The 15,830-nt window shown below is 41.2% G+C and overlaps 1 protein-coding gene across 1 annotated transcript in view; it reads left to right on the top strand.

Moving 5' to 3' along the window:
* DAB1 (Dab, reelin signal transducer, homolog 1 (Drosophila)) overlaps positions 1-15,830 on the top strand; it is a 451,043-nt gene that overhangs the window by 310,088 nt on the left and 125,125 nt on the right. Inside the window, exon 4 of the mRNA XM_010855870.1 lies at positions 7,468-7,566. Coding sequence (XP_010854172.1) covers positions 7,468-7,566 — 99 coding nt within the window. The remainder of the gene's footprint in view (positions 1-7,467; positions 7,567-15,830) is intronic.

Genomic DNA, 15,830 nt, shown 5'->3' with positions numbered 1-15,830 from the left:
GTTCTGAAGGCTGTATTTTCACCTTGCTTATAGTTTCCTTTGTTGTGCAAAAGCTTTTAAGTTTAATTAGGTCCCATTTGTTTATTTTTGCTTTTATTTCCATTATTCTGGGAGGTGGGTCTCCTTGTAATTTTTATTAATATTCCCCACATACCTTATAATAAAGGGAAAATGTTTTTTAAGTGATGTGTAACTAGATATTGGTATTTGGAGATAGCACAAAGAGATTTCTGATTTTAAATGCTTTAAAGAAGCCTTTCCTTGAGAAATCTAAGAAATTGGGAAACATTTTAATACACAAAATAAGAAAATTATATTATTAAGTAACCTTTAAAAACATACAAAATCATGTATTGTTTGTTCCCAGATTCCAGTCTCCATGTAGTCTATGCTTCTTTTTTTTAAAAAAAAAAGTAATATAAAATATTAGAAAAATTATTTAACAAGAAATCTATAAGTATCATATACATTTAAGGTCTATAATTTAATTCCTTTTTTGATTATAGAATTCAAAAAAAATGCTGTGTAAAAAGTTTGAAACTACAGAAAAGTGTAAGAGGGAAAATTAACTTACAATCACACTACACCAAGAAAATCAGTATCAACATTTTTGTGTTATTAACAATCTTTGTATTTTATATACATTTGTGTATATATATGTCAATCATATGCATATATGTAGTGTAATTGGAATGACCATTTATAGTTTCATATCTTGTTTTCTTCCATACCTAATAATATACATCATATACATTTTTTTCATATTTTCAAGTAGTCCCTGAGGATACAACTTGGTAAATATAATTTTTTAAATGTAAGAAAAAGGGAAGGAAAAAAAGGCTGGCCAAGTGCCTAGTAATATTATATGGGACAGTGTCTATAAAATGAATTCTTTACCTTTTTTTTGATAAATGTTTAATAAGGCACAGTTATTATTTTTGTTTATATTGTACACATTTTCTCAATGGTTTATTTCAACATGTGTATCAGATTCTAAGACTCCTTGTAGTCTAGCTATAGGAATCATTCTTTTTAAAAACTCTTAATTTTCTAAACTGTGTATCCATTACTTTCTTTTTATTTTTTAAGCTGTTACAAAGCAAATTTTATTTTAATATTTATAAATCTACCAGAAGGCATACCAGAAAATGTATAAAAGATGTTAAAATCACGAGTTCACAGATTGCCTCCTTGGAAGACGTTAATATATCTTTTTATGAAAAGAATAATTAAACGATGTTATGAGATTTTAGGAGAGTCTAATAATGAGCCCCCTTCTTCTGCCAAATTCAAATCTGGGTGATTAGTAGACGAAGGAGTCCAACAGGAAGAACTCTAAATTTCAGCTTTACGACGGATAAATGCCGGTCTGGAAGACATGACACAGCTACACAGCCACAAGGCATCCTTGAAGAAGACAGGCTGGTCAGTGGGCCTGTGGGGCAGCTGGCTGACTGCGGCCCTCCCTGTCACCCCCACTGCCTAGAGCAGCACTGTGACCCAGGTGTGAGATCACATCAGAACTCACCCTCTCTACCAGCAGGTGGATTTCAGAGCGAGAACCCAGAGGAGACTGTGCCAAGCCTGCTTCCCCACTGAGACTCTAATCAAGGATGGGGATAAAGGCCAGGACCTTAATTCTTGGTGAAGTTGGTCCTTCCTGAGTATGAGGCCAGGCAGGTGAAGATGTGCTTTTGACAAACATGAATTAAAAGACATCAAGAAAATCTCCAGGGACTAGTTCTCACCCAGAGCTACAAGTCTGCTGAGGACAAGAAAGAGGCTGAGGCATCCTCACTCAGCATCCTGATAGCATTCAGCAGGCGTGGGTCACAGACCACCTCATTGGCCATCTGCCTCCGTAGAAGCATAGAGGTCTCAGCGGGTGTGAGGCAGGAGTTGGCTTGTGTGCCCTGAAGTTCTCCCTAAAGATTACCATTCACACAGGCTAGCTGGACCAGCCTGGTTATGACTGCTAAGCTCATGTGTGTGTGTGTGTGTGTGTGTGTGTGTGTGTGTGTCTTGGTTACCTGCAGTAAAGTGTCCCACCTGTTACCCCTTGTAACCAAGCGGTTCCCAAACCCCTGAGGCTTGGTCTGACCATAACACACTCCTGCCAGATGCTCTGAACTTGAGGAGAGTTCTTGGTTTCCAGACAACTGTCTTTCATTATTTGCAAGTTGCAGAGAAGAATGTTGACATTTCCGCTCCCAGTGGTGTTTCTTTAGGAAGCACAGAAACATAAATGATCGATTCTCCATTTGGCTACCGGACCAGGAAAGAAAGACAAAGAAGTAAAAAATGTCTGTTAGCCTTGCAAAAAGGCCCACTTGTTCATGTCAGGCCATATGAGAAATTAAAAAAAAAAAAATTCTGTTTGCTAGACTCTCTGACTCTGGTGCCTGTTGAAGTTTTTCTCTTGGATTATAGAGATTTAAGAGGGGATTCATAATGTGAGTTTGCGTGAGCCATTGCCTGTCTACTGGCGAAGCTTCATTGTCATTTTATTTTAATTTAGTCAACAGAGCACTTTTATATATATTATCTCTTTTGATCTTGTGAGGTAGCTATTAGCCTCCTTGTTTGTAAGTAAGAAATCTGAGGCTCACGGAAGTTATAGGATTTGCCCCAGAGCCTTCATTTTAATCTGGAATAAGCCCAGAATTCATACCCAGATCTCCAGATGTCTCGTGTTTGATAGGATATTGTTAAGTGCTTCCTTCTATTCTGTTTTGTATCTGCACTGAAATGTATCTTAGTTGCCCAGCTAGATTTTTAAACCCCTACATGTAAGCTACTACACGGTAGCCCCACATCATTAACTTACAAAGTACTCACCTCTCAGAGGTATTGGGCAAAATGGTGTCTCATAAAGACAGTGCCTGGAGGACTGATTGCAGAGCCCAAAGTGAATCTATTAGTCAAGGTCCTGTAGGAAACAGTCACCCCAGCTAGGTCAGATAAGGACACTTTAATGAAGGAGCAAGTCATGCAGGGTAGGCCAGGTTAAGGTAGCAAACGGGCTGGTGAGGCACCAGAAACTAGAAACAGTAGGAAGCTGTTCCCACCCCAACGAGAGATGTATTAACTGGAACCCAGGGAAGGTGGGGTTGAGGAGGAAGTCCCCTTGCCAAACAAAAATATAGCTAGTGCTGGACATTGTAGAACAGGGGTGGGAAGGAAGCAGAAAGAAACACCTGGACCTCTCTCCTTCCCCCGCTCTGACGTCCTGTTTGTGCCCTCCTTGGTGGAATCCAGAGGACGGGATGCTCAGAGGACCTGAAAGTGCAGAGCTCAGGGGCCAGTCTCTGGGTATAAAGCGAGGAAGATATCTGTATTCCCTTCTTAACTGGGAAAAAGTGAAACTTTACAATGAGTTTTCCCCCAGAGACTGCAGAGCTAATTTAACTCCTAGGGCTGAGATTGGAGACCAGGTTTAGTTTATGGATCTTTCTGGAATAGCGTTCTAGATTTTCAGCGCTTCAGGCCTGCAGCCTGTTGTGTGGGCTCGCCTGCTGGATGTGTTCCCTGGGGGTCACAGTCATCCCATCATGGGCATGCGCCCCGCTGCGTGAGGTTTCAGTTCTCGGACTCTCATGGCAATCCCTGACTGGACAGGTCCATCCTGCCTGGTGTGCCTGACCCCGTCTGTGTGTATACATTCCTCCAGTAAGATGCTGCCTTGGTGTGACTCCCTCAGAGATGCCTGCATCAGTCGTTCCACACAGCGCCCAGCACATGACGTCGCTTCACAGTATCAGGATTAGTACCAGTGGTGATGGTCAGTTGCTCTAGTTAAAAGTACGAGTAATCGCACTTTGAGTTCTCCTTCACTACTGCATCTGGAAGCTGGGGGTTCCACCTTTTTTTCATCCATGCTACCCCATAGAACCCTTCCATAGGAAGGGACCCTAACATTGAAATTCAAAAGATTGCTGTTGGAATTCCCTCTATGTCTTTTTAGTCCCTCGAGGTTTGGGGCAGTCACTTGACCCCCTGACCTTATTGTTTGTCATATGTAAAATAAGGGAGGTAATTCTTCCTTCCTAGGATTGTGGGGTGAGCTAAATTATGCCACATGTAAGAGAACTCCTTCCACTTGGTAGCTACCCAGAAAACACCTGACTCTCATTTCCAGGTTCCCAACAATGACTTCGTAGGCCAGGTGGCTAATATTAAACACAGAAACCCCAAAAGACATCTACATCTGTATCTTCTAATTCTCCAACCAGGCCTGTCACCTGATCCTCTGTCAGTTCTACAAAACACCATGGGGAGGTGTGACCCTGCAGCAGGCTGTCTGGCAGCAGACTTACTTGGACTTCGAGTAGTTTTTTCAGGGCTTGACTCAGGGTTGTGTCTCACAGGAGAAATGTGCTTAGTAAAATCGGAGTTTATTTTCCCCAAAGATTGTACCACGTGCATCCTCCTCTTTTGTATTTGTCCTGGGAAGCTGTATCACAGCAGTCCCAAGCAGAAATGCTCTCAAACATGCTCTTTCCATCCCTCTTTATCTGCAGCCACATTCTGCCAGGGAATTCTTGGAACCATTTGGAACAAGAAGTGAAGGGGAGCATTAGCTAGTCAGCATCACTGTGTGTTGGGAATTAGTGCTGTTTGATGTTAGGTAATTCCAAGAGCTGGGGGTTGTTAGGACTGTTTCGGAGATGGGGTCGTTGAAGCTACTCTTTATGACCAGAGGAACTGTGATATCTTCACGTTGGAAGGACTCAAACAAGAAAGAGAGGCTCCCTGCCCATTGCCACAGTCCTTCCAATGCCTCTGTTTATTACAGGACTACTTCTTGTTCTCTCTTTTGCGTACTTCTGGATCCTGAAGTTGAAGGTCAGGCTGCAGAGGGATGGCAGCATCAGTTACTTTTCTCCAAATCAAACTAAGAACACAGATTTCAAAGTCAAGGTTTTCATAGATTCAAAACCTAGATTGTTCACTACTCGAGTGAGGGGAGAGTCACTTCACTTGTTTGAGTGCCTTTTTTATTCCAGTCTCCATTCTTGACACTGGGCACACAGAATGAATAAAATAGAGTTCCCATTGTGCCCGTTGAGCTTTTGTCCTATTGGACAGAGGCAGTCAACAAATGAATATACAGTATGCCAGAGGGTACCATAAGGGAAAAAGATTCAGGGAGAAAGATCAGATGCAGTTTGGAGTGGAGGGTGGCAGGGTCAGAGACAGCATCTTTGCTTGGGTGACACTGAAGAGAAATAAGAACTACCCCTGGGATTGCAAAAGCATACTCTGAGCCTTCTCCCATGGCCATAAAACCATCTCTCAGTGAATTTATGGGAAAGCAAGCAGCACATTGAGGAATCTAGAGACCTTTGAACAGGAGGAGGGGTTGAAGACTCAGAGGGCTTCGGTTGGAGTAAGTCACCCTGTAACTATGTAAAGGGCAGTCATTGGAGGAGGGATCTTATGTCAGTGGGTACATCCCTAAAAGTCAAAAGAGGAACACTAGGTAGGATTACAGGAGAGAGATCTGGGCTTATGAGAAAGAAGAGAGATGTAAGGAAGTAATGACTCTTGCACCAAGAGTCTTGAAAGTGGATGTGTGGTCTCAACTTTCTAACCAGTTCTCTGTACCATCTTCGAACTGTCTACCCAGCTTATCGAACATTATTTTTCGATAAGAAAATGTCAGTTGAGAAATTTAGACTGATTACTTTGAAGGTTTCCTGTGACTCTAACATTCTGGACATCTGTATGTCAGAGGTGCCTGAGGATGAATGTGTGACTCCCTAGGGAGTGAATTTCTTGTTACTAGTTCCCAAACAGAAACCGGACCACAAATGCTAAGGGTTGGTTATGACATCCTACAGTGTACCGAGCAGTGTACCAGGTACTTTCCATGCGTTTTCATTTTCTCAAACATGCAAGGGAAGTATTTACATTCAAGGAAGTAGAGCTAGGAGTTAAGTCATTTGTCCAAGATCACAGCCAGAAGTATAATCCAGATGTTTCGATTCCATAGACTATTTCCAGTACCCAAAGTGAGTATAATCACACAACCTTAAGAGAGTGCCCCTTCCTTGTGCTGGTCATACCGCTGACTCAGTTCCATAACATGCTGTGCTGAGAACAACACAAAGGACTTTTTTCTCTTGGGAATGTGAAATCATTATTATTTTAGACTTTCCTACTCTGAAAAAAGCCCAGCATGATTACTGGTGAAAGATGGACTTAATCTCCCCTTCTGTGGAAGCTAGAAGGGATGAAGGGGTTAGAAACTTCAAAACACCTAATGCAGAGTCTGCAACAGTCCTTGAGCATAAAGCCCTTGAATGTCCTCATCCTCTGAGTCGTACCCTACCTAGTATGATGCCTGTGAAAAGTGAAAGTGAAAGCCTCTCAGTCGTATCTGACTTGGCAACCCTAAGGACTATACAGTCCACAGAATTCTCCAGGCCAGAATACCGGAGTGGGTAGCCTTTCCTTTCTCCAAGGGATCTTCCCAACCCAGGGATCAAACCTAGGTATCCTTCATTGCAGGCAGATTCTTTACCAGCTGAGTCGCAAGGGAAGCCTGTACTTGCCTATAATTGGCCACCACAGAGGCTAATTTAAGAAGCAAGTGTTTTTACTCTTAACTTGCATCATATCAACTTTGGAGGGGACTCTTGATAGCACATTCATATCAGAATAATCTCTTGAGTGCCTCCCACCCTCCAGGGACTGTCCTAGGTACTAGAGAGAGATTAGTGAGCAGAGTAACATACCCACCTTTGGGACATTTACCTTCTAATTGACTCATACACATATCTTCAGTATTTTACAAAAAAAATTGGTGAAGTGGGGAAACATGTTTTTGAGGAATAGAAGCTCTTGGTAGGTGCTTTTCTTGAAAGCACAAGAATGATTGGGAAAATGGTAGAACATAACAAAATGTGTGGGTAAAAACTCAAGCCATAGGCAGATGACGATCACATTTTTCTAAACAGACTTGAGACATGCAGTCTGGCAATATTTTTTCTTTTCTTTTTAATCTCTATAATTAATTCATATGAAAAGTTTTTTCCAGAAGTGTGAAATTAAAATCACATTTAGGAACATATCCCATGACTCATCTTTATTTAAAAGGTTAAAACCATATCTAATACAAAACCCAGAAAAGATCTTAACAAGAAAACCATATTGTGTTTATCCCAGGATCTCAAATTCTGAGCCGACTATCTAGGCACAAAGTAGGCACTCTGTAAATCTTGGTTTGTCCAATGAATCTAAGTTCAGATATTTGTTTATACAATTTTTGAGCAGTGAGGACAAGTGTTACCCTAAAACATCAAGAGGATGCAAGCGCATTGGGAAAGGTAGTATGGAAGTGGGGAGGAAAAAGAGTGTGCATGATTGGTGGCATTGGTTCATGGTATCTGACATGCCTTTGGGACCAGAGGGAATTTTCAAATGAAAACACTAAAGTAAAAACCACATCCTTCTTTTCAACAGGGCGTTGTTGCTGGCGCTCGTTCCAAAGGAGAACACAAACAGAAAATCTTTTTAACCATCTCCTTTGGAGGAATCAAAATCTTTGATGAGAAGACAGGGGTAAGTAAAAGAATCACATGGCATGGTGAAATTGAATCCACTGACAGATGTGCCCTTAAAAGCCTCCGCTCTTCTAGGCAGGAATATCAAACAAGCATAAAAACACATAAAGCAGCTGACAAACTTGATCAACTGTGATCGTTCATCAAAGGGAGGCCCTTCCCTGACTTGGCCACAGTATGACTGCACCGTGTTTCTTACAGTGTAATTGGGATAAAAGTGTCACACAGTCCTGGTAATGCAATGGGAGATTGATGTGCTTTGAAGAGCAGTGGGTAATGTGGCAGTTTAAGTTAAATTTCCTGTGTGTTGGCAACTTTAATGACATGCGTCCTAGAGGGAGATGTACGGGGGTCTTTTGACTTGGTCAAAGCATTCAGACTCTCTTGAATTGAACCTGTGGCACCTTGCAATTGGTGTCATCAAAAAGAATAAATGGAGTTTTCAATGTTAAAAAAAAATCTATCACTGCATGATGAGGAAATGTAAGGGCTGATCTGTGTGTTGAACCCACTGAAGATGTGGTTTGTATTTTCATCCACCTCCTGGCAGCAATTAGCTCCTAGGTTTATCCCCAGGACTTGCCTAGCATTGTTGACCCTGTTCGTTGATGGTAAGGGAAAAAGAGAAAAGCTTTTTATGATCTGTTTTGTCCAGAGAGCAAGAGTCAGATGGACACAATTTTCTTTTATTCACTCAGTGCTTTATAGCTTCTAACATACTTCCACTTATATCACATCCTATGAACTTCACAGGTAGTTTATCAAGCAATGTATAAACAGTACTCAATTAACCAAGCTACTTAACCTTGTCATTTTGCATTACAAAATTTCCCCCTTTGTTCTGACTCATATTAAGAGACCATAAGGTTAGTAGGATGATAATTTAATAGTAAAAAAAATTATTTTCTTGAAGAAAAGTTACTCCTGATTAGTAATAGCACAGACACGCCATGGCCTCATGGGATCCTGGGTAACACACAGCGGGCAGAGAGCTTTGGAATTGTAGAAACTTGGAGGATATTATTCATCCTTTATCATCCTTCATGGGAGGGAACCAAGTAATGTGGATCATGCCTAACTGAGAGATACTTTCACAAGGATTCATATACCCCAATATATGTCGTCATCTCCAGTCTCTTCCCAAGTCCACACCTGCCCATCACCGTGACACTGGCATCACCAAAGGGACAGAAATGACAGAGATAGAGTGTCAGATACTTTATCTTGCCTATCTTACTTTTTATTCTTGTGTTTTGGGGTCCTGCTATTCCATCATGTACCCCACCATCAAATAGTCCTAATCACCAAACTTTAGCTAATGAATAGAGGTAATTTATATTCTCCACTTTTATCTAAATCCTCACTCAAGGGTGGCTAAACTGGCCCCAGAGAAAGATACCACCAAACCTTGAAATGTGATTTTTGATTCTTTCTTTGGACACACAAAAAAAATACCCGAAAAATCATCATTTCAGCTCAAAGCCATTTGGCTTTGTGGGGGAAAAAAAATGTCATATCCTAGTGGAGATTCAGGATGAAGGCAGAATTAAATGTTATCTGTCTGACTTAGTCTGCCGACTTACCTTAAGCTCTTACCTTAGGGCTTTTGCGACCATAGCTTGTTAATTTGTCTTAACACAAGTCTAAGGAAGACTGGTAGAGAGGGCTGAACGTTTAAGCCTGAAGGTGAGTGTGGGGCAAGGCACTCTGATTCAGTAGGGTTGATCTCTCCAAAGACTTGTTCAGTGTTCTGTGTGACTCAGGAAACAGAACCAAGACTTGGTGATAGAAGTTTCTAGGAAGCAGTTTCGGTTTGTGAGGAAGAAGAGTTTCCCACAAATCAGAGCTATTCAGTGTTGAGATGGACCACCTTCTGTGCAAGTGAGTATACCATCCCTTGGAGGATTCAAGCAACAGTCACATGATGGAGATATTGTGGAAGGAAGTCAAGTAGAAGATGAGGTGTTGACCAAAGTCACATCTTAGTCGATTCCCCAGACTAGTTTTGATAGTCTGTTTCTCCTTTAAATCCATCCGTATTGGAAGTGACTTATCTTCAGATAACTGGAGGGTTTTGAGCATGAACAATTTACTAAACTGTTGTCACTGCCCAGCAGGGACCCAACTGAATTTTGCAGAATAAGAGTCTCAGTGGTGTTTTGTCCTACTTATCAAAGAAGTGGAAAACTGGGTCTTTTTCATTTGGAATGACAAATTTTAGTTGTTTATCATGTCAGAAGTGTTCCTGTTCAAGCTTGGCTGTGCTGTTTTTTTCAAAACCAAGAAAAGAAACATTAGCAGAACGTGACAATAGCTAGAATTTTAAAAATCCAAAAGCTGTCAAAAATGTTTTGATCCCAATTAAAGAGACCCTTTGCAGCAATTTACACCTTGTCTTGAATTTCAAAGGGGTTCTTGATCCCAATCCTTATGTGAGTAAATTTTATTATTAGTATGTTGCAGGAAATAAATCAATATCAAAAGCTGTCCATATGTTCAGATGTCTAGGTATTGCTAATATATCAAAAGTATCAGTGAGAATGCAGAAAATGTCATAAATGAGCTCACTGTTACTAGTAATAGTAGGAACAATAGCAAATTAGGAGTAGAAATGATTTCATGTCAGTATGTTACTAGGTCCTCAAAGCAGACCAATGCAGGAATGATGTCATCTTCATTTCACAAATAAGGAAACTGAAATTCTGGGATTATTCCTGATTTGACTGGAAACTCAAATCAGACCTTCCAAATCCAAATCCTATGTCTTTCCAGGGAAACTCACTAGCTTTCTTCTCTCCTCATTTACAATTTTATTCTACCATATTATTATTATGTGTGCTATTAAAAACCATAAATATTGCAGGAGCCTAAAGTTTGTTTCTCGGGATAGAGGGCAGTGGTCTGATTCAGCTTTTCCAGATAATACCACATTCTGTTGCCAGTCACAAGTGGATTTTGCTTGTTCACTTGGTTTAGCTGGCACTGATTTGTCACTATTACGTGCACCGTTTTATGCATATTATGTACATTACAACAATTCTATGACGTGCTGTTATTAGCACCATTTTACAGATGAGAACACTGAGGCCCAAACAATTTAATTATACAGTTCTCAAATGGCAGAGCTGAGATTCAAACCCAGATAGTCTCGTCCAAAGTCCTTGGTGCTAGTAAGGTACAACAAATAATTACATGTTTTTCTTATCAACTAGGTGGCTTATAAACAACAAACATTTATTTCACAGTTCTAGAGGCAGGAAAGTCCAGGATCCTGGCCCCAGGATTTGGTATCTGGTGAGAGCCCGCTTTCTCTCTCTTTTTTTTCTTTTTGCTGTGTCCTCTCATGGTGGGAGAGGGGGAGGATGCTTTCTAGGGCCTCTTTTATAAGGGCACTAATCCCATGTATCAGGGCTCCACCCTCATGACCTAGTCACCTTCTAAAGGCCCCACCTCCTAATATTAATGCCATCAGAATTCCAGCATATGAAATTTAAGCGCAAGCTCAGAGTCGGACACGACTGAAGCGACTTAGCAGCAGCAGCAGCAAACAGACCAAAGCAATCTCAAAGTTTATAAATGATTTCCTTTCATATGTATGAGAGCAGATTCAGTATTATCCCTGTTCCACTGTCGTCATTATTCACTTTCATTTTAATGAGCTTTCCTGAGTGAAGATGCTAGGGGTGGCGTTACCATGGGATGTCTTGGGAGAATGTTGGCAGGGTTCCCACTGGTCACCATGTGGTCAGGAAAGACTGCAGGGGATGCTTGTTCTGTGCTGCATGATGTTCTGTTTCCTGGGGATTCAAAGATGAAGAAGATGTGTCCTTGTCCCTGAGGTGTTCACAGTTTGGTGGTGAAACCAGACTCACAAAATGAACTGATACGTGCTGAGACACAGGTGTGAATGGAGTTGTCAGTACTCAGGGGATGGAGATAGAGCTTTGCTTGAAATAATCAGGAAAGTTTTCACAGAAAATGGCACACTGATTTAGCCATGGAGGAGTGAATTGGAGAGGACCAGATAAGCAAGTAAGGGAAGAGAAAAATGTATTTCTAAATGTACAGGTGTCTAAAGGAGAAAGGTGTGTGTGTGCACACACATGTGTTCATTCTTTCCTTCAGGAAATATTTATTGAACACGTCTATCAACACACAGGTTAACAAGGCTGTGTATTTTTGTTCATCACTCTTATGTATCTGGTTAGCACTTGAAGTCCACATAGTAGGTGCTTAGTAGTACCTATTGCACACGAACTAAAATGACTTAATGATCATAAGTCAGCAAGTGTATGCAGAACAACTAGGGCATAACAGGGGAGAGGTGGAGAGTGGCCCAAGATTGAATATTGTCCCTCATAATAGAGGGGTAATGATGTTTTAAATGCAATGGCTGCACTTACATTTCAGGACTGATTTAATCTCTTATTCTTCAGTGAAAACCAGATATTACCCTTGTTTGTATCTCATCAAAAGCAGGACTGTTCTCCCTTTATTTCTAACAGAGTATTTGGAATGGACTTGGGGAGAGCAGCTGAGGTGGAGCAAAGGAAAGTGGTCCTAGGGAGGGAGACAGAAAGGAGGATGAAGGGGCTACAAAGAAGGATGCTGGGACCTGGGATACCCCTGTCACCCTGAGAGCTGCTGAAGCAGTACACAGGACACTCAGGGACTGGATATGATGATTAGCCTCTAAGCAAGACCATATGGTCTATAGCAGGTCTGTAGACAGGCTTTCGTGATCCTGTCTCATTTGATACCCAACAATTCTTGGAGGTTTTATTACCCTCCTTTTACAGATGGAGCTTCCCTGGTGGCTCAGACAGTAAAGAAGCTGCCTGTAATGTAGAAGACCCAGGTTCAATCCCTGGGTTGAGAACATTCCCTAGAGAAGAGAATGGCTACCTACTCCAGTATTCTTTCCTGGAGGAGAATCCCATGGACAGAGGAGCCTGGCAGGCTACAGTCCATGGAGTTGGACACGACTGAGTGACTAAATGTTTTACAGACGAGTCATCCAAAATATAAGTAGAGTGTGTGGCTTGCCTGAGGCTACACTGAGTAGCAGAAATTGAGTTTCAATTCACATTTGTAACTCCTAAGCTTGTTCTGTTTCTTTTACCCCAGAGATTCTCCACTTGACTGGTTCCATACCCATAAGGGCTGCTTTGGAACTTAATGTAGGCATTTTGGGTGTTCACAACTTTTGGGGAAGCGGGTGCTGATATAGGAATTCACTAGAGGCAAGGATGCTAGACACTCCACAATGTACAAGACATTCACACACAATACAAACATTTCCTGGCTACATGACTTTAAATGCCTTACCACACTTTCATGTATGTGAAAATTTTATTTATAATTATCTGAATGTAAAGCCCAACTCTACAAATAAAAAAGTAACTTCATATTCCCAATAGTGCATTTTGCAGAGTGCAACTAAACAGAAAGATGAGCTTTGTTTTGTTGGAAACTTACCAAGAGTTGGTCATCACTTTAGAAAACCACTCCCCTGTGACTCCTCTTCATATTAAGTCTACAATAGGGCACAGCTCTATCAGTTCCATGTCTGGCTATTATGTTCACAGTTCGGTTCATTTCAGTTGCTCAGTTGTGTCCGACTCTTTGTGACCCCATGGACTACAGCTTGCCAGGCCTCCCTGTCCATCACCAACTCCTGGAGTTTACTCAAACTCATGTCCATTGAGTTGGTGATGCCATCCAACCATCTCATCCTCTGTCGTCCCTTTCTCCTCCTGGCCCTCAATCCTTCCCAGCATCAGAGTCTTTTCAAATGAGTCAGCTCTTCGCATCAGGTGGCCAAAGTACTGGAGTTTCAGCTTCAACATCAGTCCTTCCAATGAACACCCAGGACTGATCTCCTTTAGGATGGACTGGATAGATCTCCTTGCAATCCAAGGGATTCTCAAGAGTCTTCTCCAACACCACAGTTGAAGAGCATCAATTCTTCAGCACTCAGCTTTCTTTACAGTCCAACTCTCACATCCATACATGACTACTGGAAAAACCATAGCCTTGACTTGATAGAACTTTGTTGGCAAAGTAATGTCTCTGCTTTTTAATATGCTGTCTAGGTTGGTCATAATTTTCCTTCCAAGGAGTAAGTGTCTTTTAATTTCATGGCTGCAGTCACCATCTGCAGGGATTTTGGAACCGCAAAAAATAGTCAGCCACTGTTTCCCTTTCTATTTGCCATGAAGTGATGGGACTAGATGTCATAATCTTTGTTTTTTGAATGTTGAGTTTTAAGCCAACTTTTTCGCTCTCCTCTTCCACTTTCATCAAGAAGCTCTTTAGTTCTTCTTCACTTTCTGCCATAAGGGTGGTGTCATATGCATATCTGAGGTTATTGATATTTCTCCTGGCAATCTTGATTCCAGCTTGTGCTTCCTCCAGCCCAGCGTTTCTCATGATGTACTCTGCATATAAGTTAAATAAGCAGGGTGACAATATACAGCCTTGACGTACTCCTTTTCCTATTTGGAACCAATCTGTTGTTCCATGTCCAGTTCTAACTGTTGCTTCCTGACCTGCATACAGATTTCTCAAGAGGCAGGTCAGGTGGTCTGGTATTCCCATCTCTTGAAGAATTTTCCACAGTTTATTGTGATCCACACAGTCAAAGGCTTTGGCATAGTCAATAAAGCATAAATAGATGTTTTTCTGGAACTCTCTTGCTTTTTCCATGATCCAGCAGATGTTGGCAATTTGATCTCTGGTTCCTCTGTCTTTTCTAAAACCAGCTTGAACATCTGGAAATTCATGGTTTACGTATTGCTGAAGCCTGCCTTGGAGAATTTTGAGAATTACTTTGCTAGCGTGTGAGATGAGTGCAATTGTGCGGTAGTTTGAGCATTCTTTGACATTGCCTTTCTTTGGGGTTGGAATGAAAACTGACCTTTTATCTGGACTTATTTGACTCTTATTTAAAAATGTCAAATATAAAGGAAAGTTACTGTTCAGTTGCTAAGTTGTGTCCAATTCTTTGTGACCCCATGGACTGCAGCATACCAAGCTTCCCTGCCCTTCACTATCTCTCAGAATCTGGTCAAACTCATGTCCATTGAGTCAGTGATGGTTGAATGCTTTCTTAAACCAAAATTTATTCATTAATTATAAGAAGGCTTATTGTCATTATGTTCTTCATTTGCAGTTGTAACTAAGCCTTTATATAGAGAAACACATTATTTTTTGATCAGAAATCGTCTTATTTATCCTTTGGGTTTTAATTAGGACATTTTGATTTGCTTAAACTTTATGTGTGTAGTTAGATTATATAATCATTTCCAGACAATACAGTAAGATACAAGATACTGTTATATAAAAAGGAGGTTTTTCATCAGATAAGGTTAAGAATCTGTGTATAGATCATGCTGCCATTTTCTTTGGTTTATTCATTTCACAAATACTTATTAAGGGAAAAGGACATTCTACATGCTGGGTGGGGATGAACTAGCCTGAAACCTTTTCTTCAAGAAACCTACAACCTAGGAGGTAAGACATATATAATTAAAAACCGAAAGCAAGAATAACAAGAGAAAAATGCAAAGTGATCATGAGAGTTCAAAAGAAGAAATTATGTCTTCCATTTGAAAAAAAAAGATATGGAATGATTTAGGACCAGAGGGTTGACCCTTGAAGAATGGGCAGAGTTTGAAGTTGGAGATATAAGAGGACCAGTGAGTGACCAGACGAAGGGAATTATGAGAAGTGTTTACTGAGGCCCTAGAATGAGAAAGCAATGAAGGAGGCCAGGTTTGGAGAAGAGAGATGGCCAGATATTCTGGATTGGAGGATGTGAGTTTGCTATCAATGAGATAAAACTGAGAAGGTAGGCAGGGCCCAGTTGGGAGACCTGGAATGTAAGACCAAAGAGCTTTGGTTGAATGAGGTCCATTACAGCTCAGTTATCATTCAGTGTATTCTATGGCCCTGAAGCTGCACTAGTTATACAGAGAGGCAAGTACATGACTGTGAGGTCATCCTTGACCTGTAAGCTGCCTTTGTGCAAATCAGGGGAAAATCCCTTTCTTTAAGGCTCACTGCCTGGGATGACTTTTGCTGGGAAATGGTTACAATAATTAAACATGTTTTTGATGACTGGGTGATGACTAGCTCCCCATAGAGCTGTGCAGTGCACCCCCTGCTCAGCGGAAGGTAGCAGATCTGGGAGCATCATCTGTGCATGAGCAGAATCTGTGGGTCCTGTCTGGCCATTTCTTGTACCCACCATGCACTGCC

The sequence above is a fragment of the Bison bison genome, unplaced genomic scaffold, assembly GCF_000754665.1.
Source record: "Bison bison bison isolate TAMUID 2011002044 unplaced genomic scaffold, Bison_UMD1.0 scf7180017864369, whole genome shotgun sequence".
NCBI lineage: Eukaryota > Metazoa > Chordata > Mammalia > Artiodactyla > Bovidae > Bison > Bison bison.
This window is presented reverse-complemented; position numbering and strand designations above follow the sequence as displayed.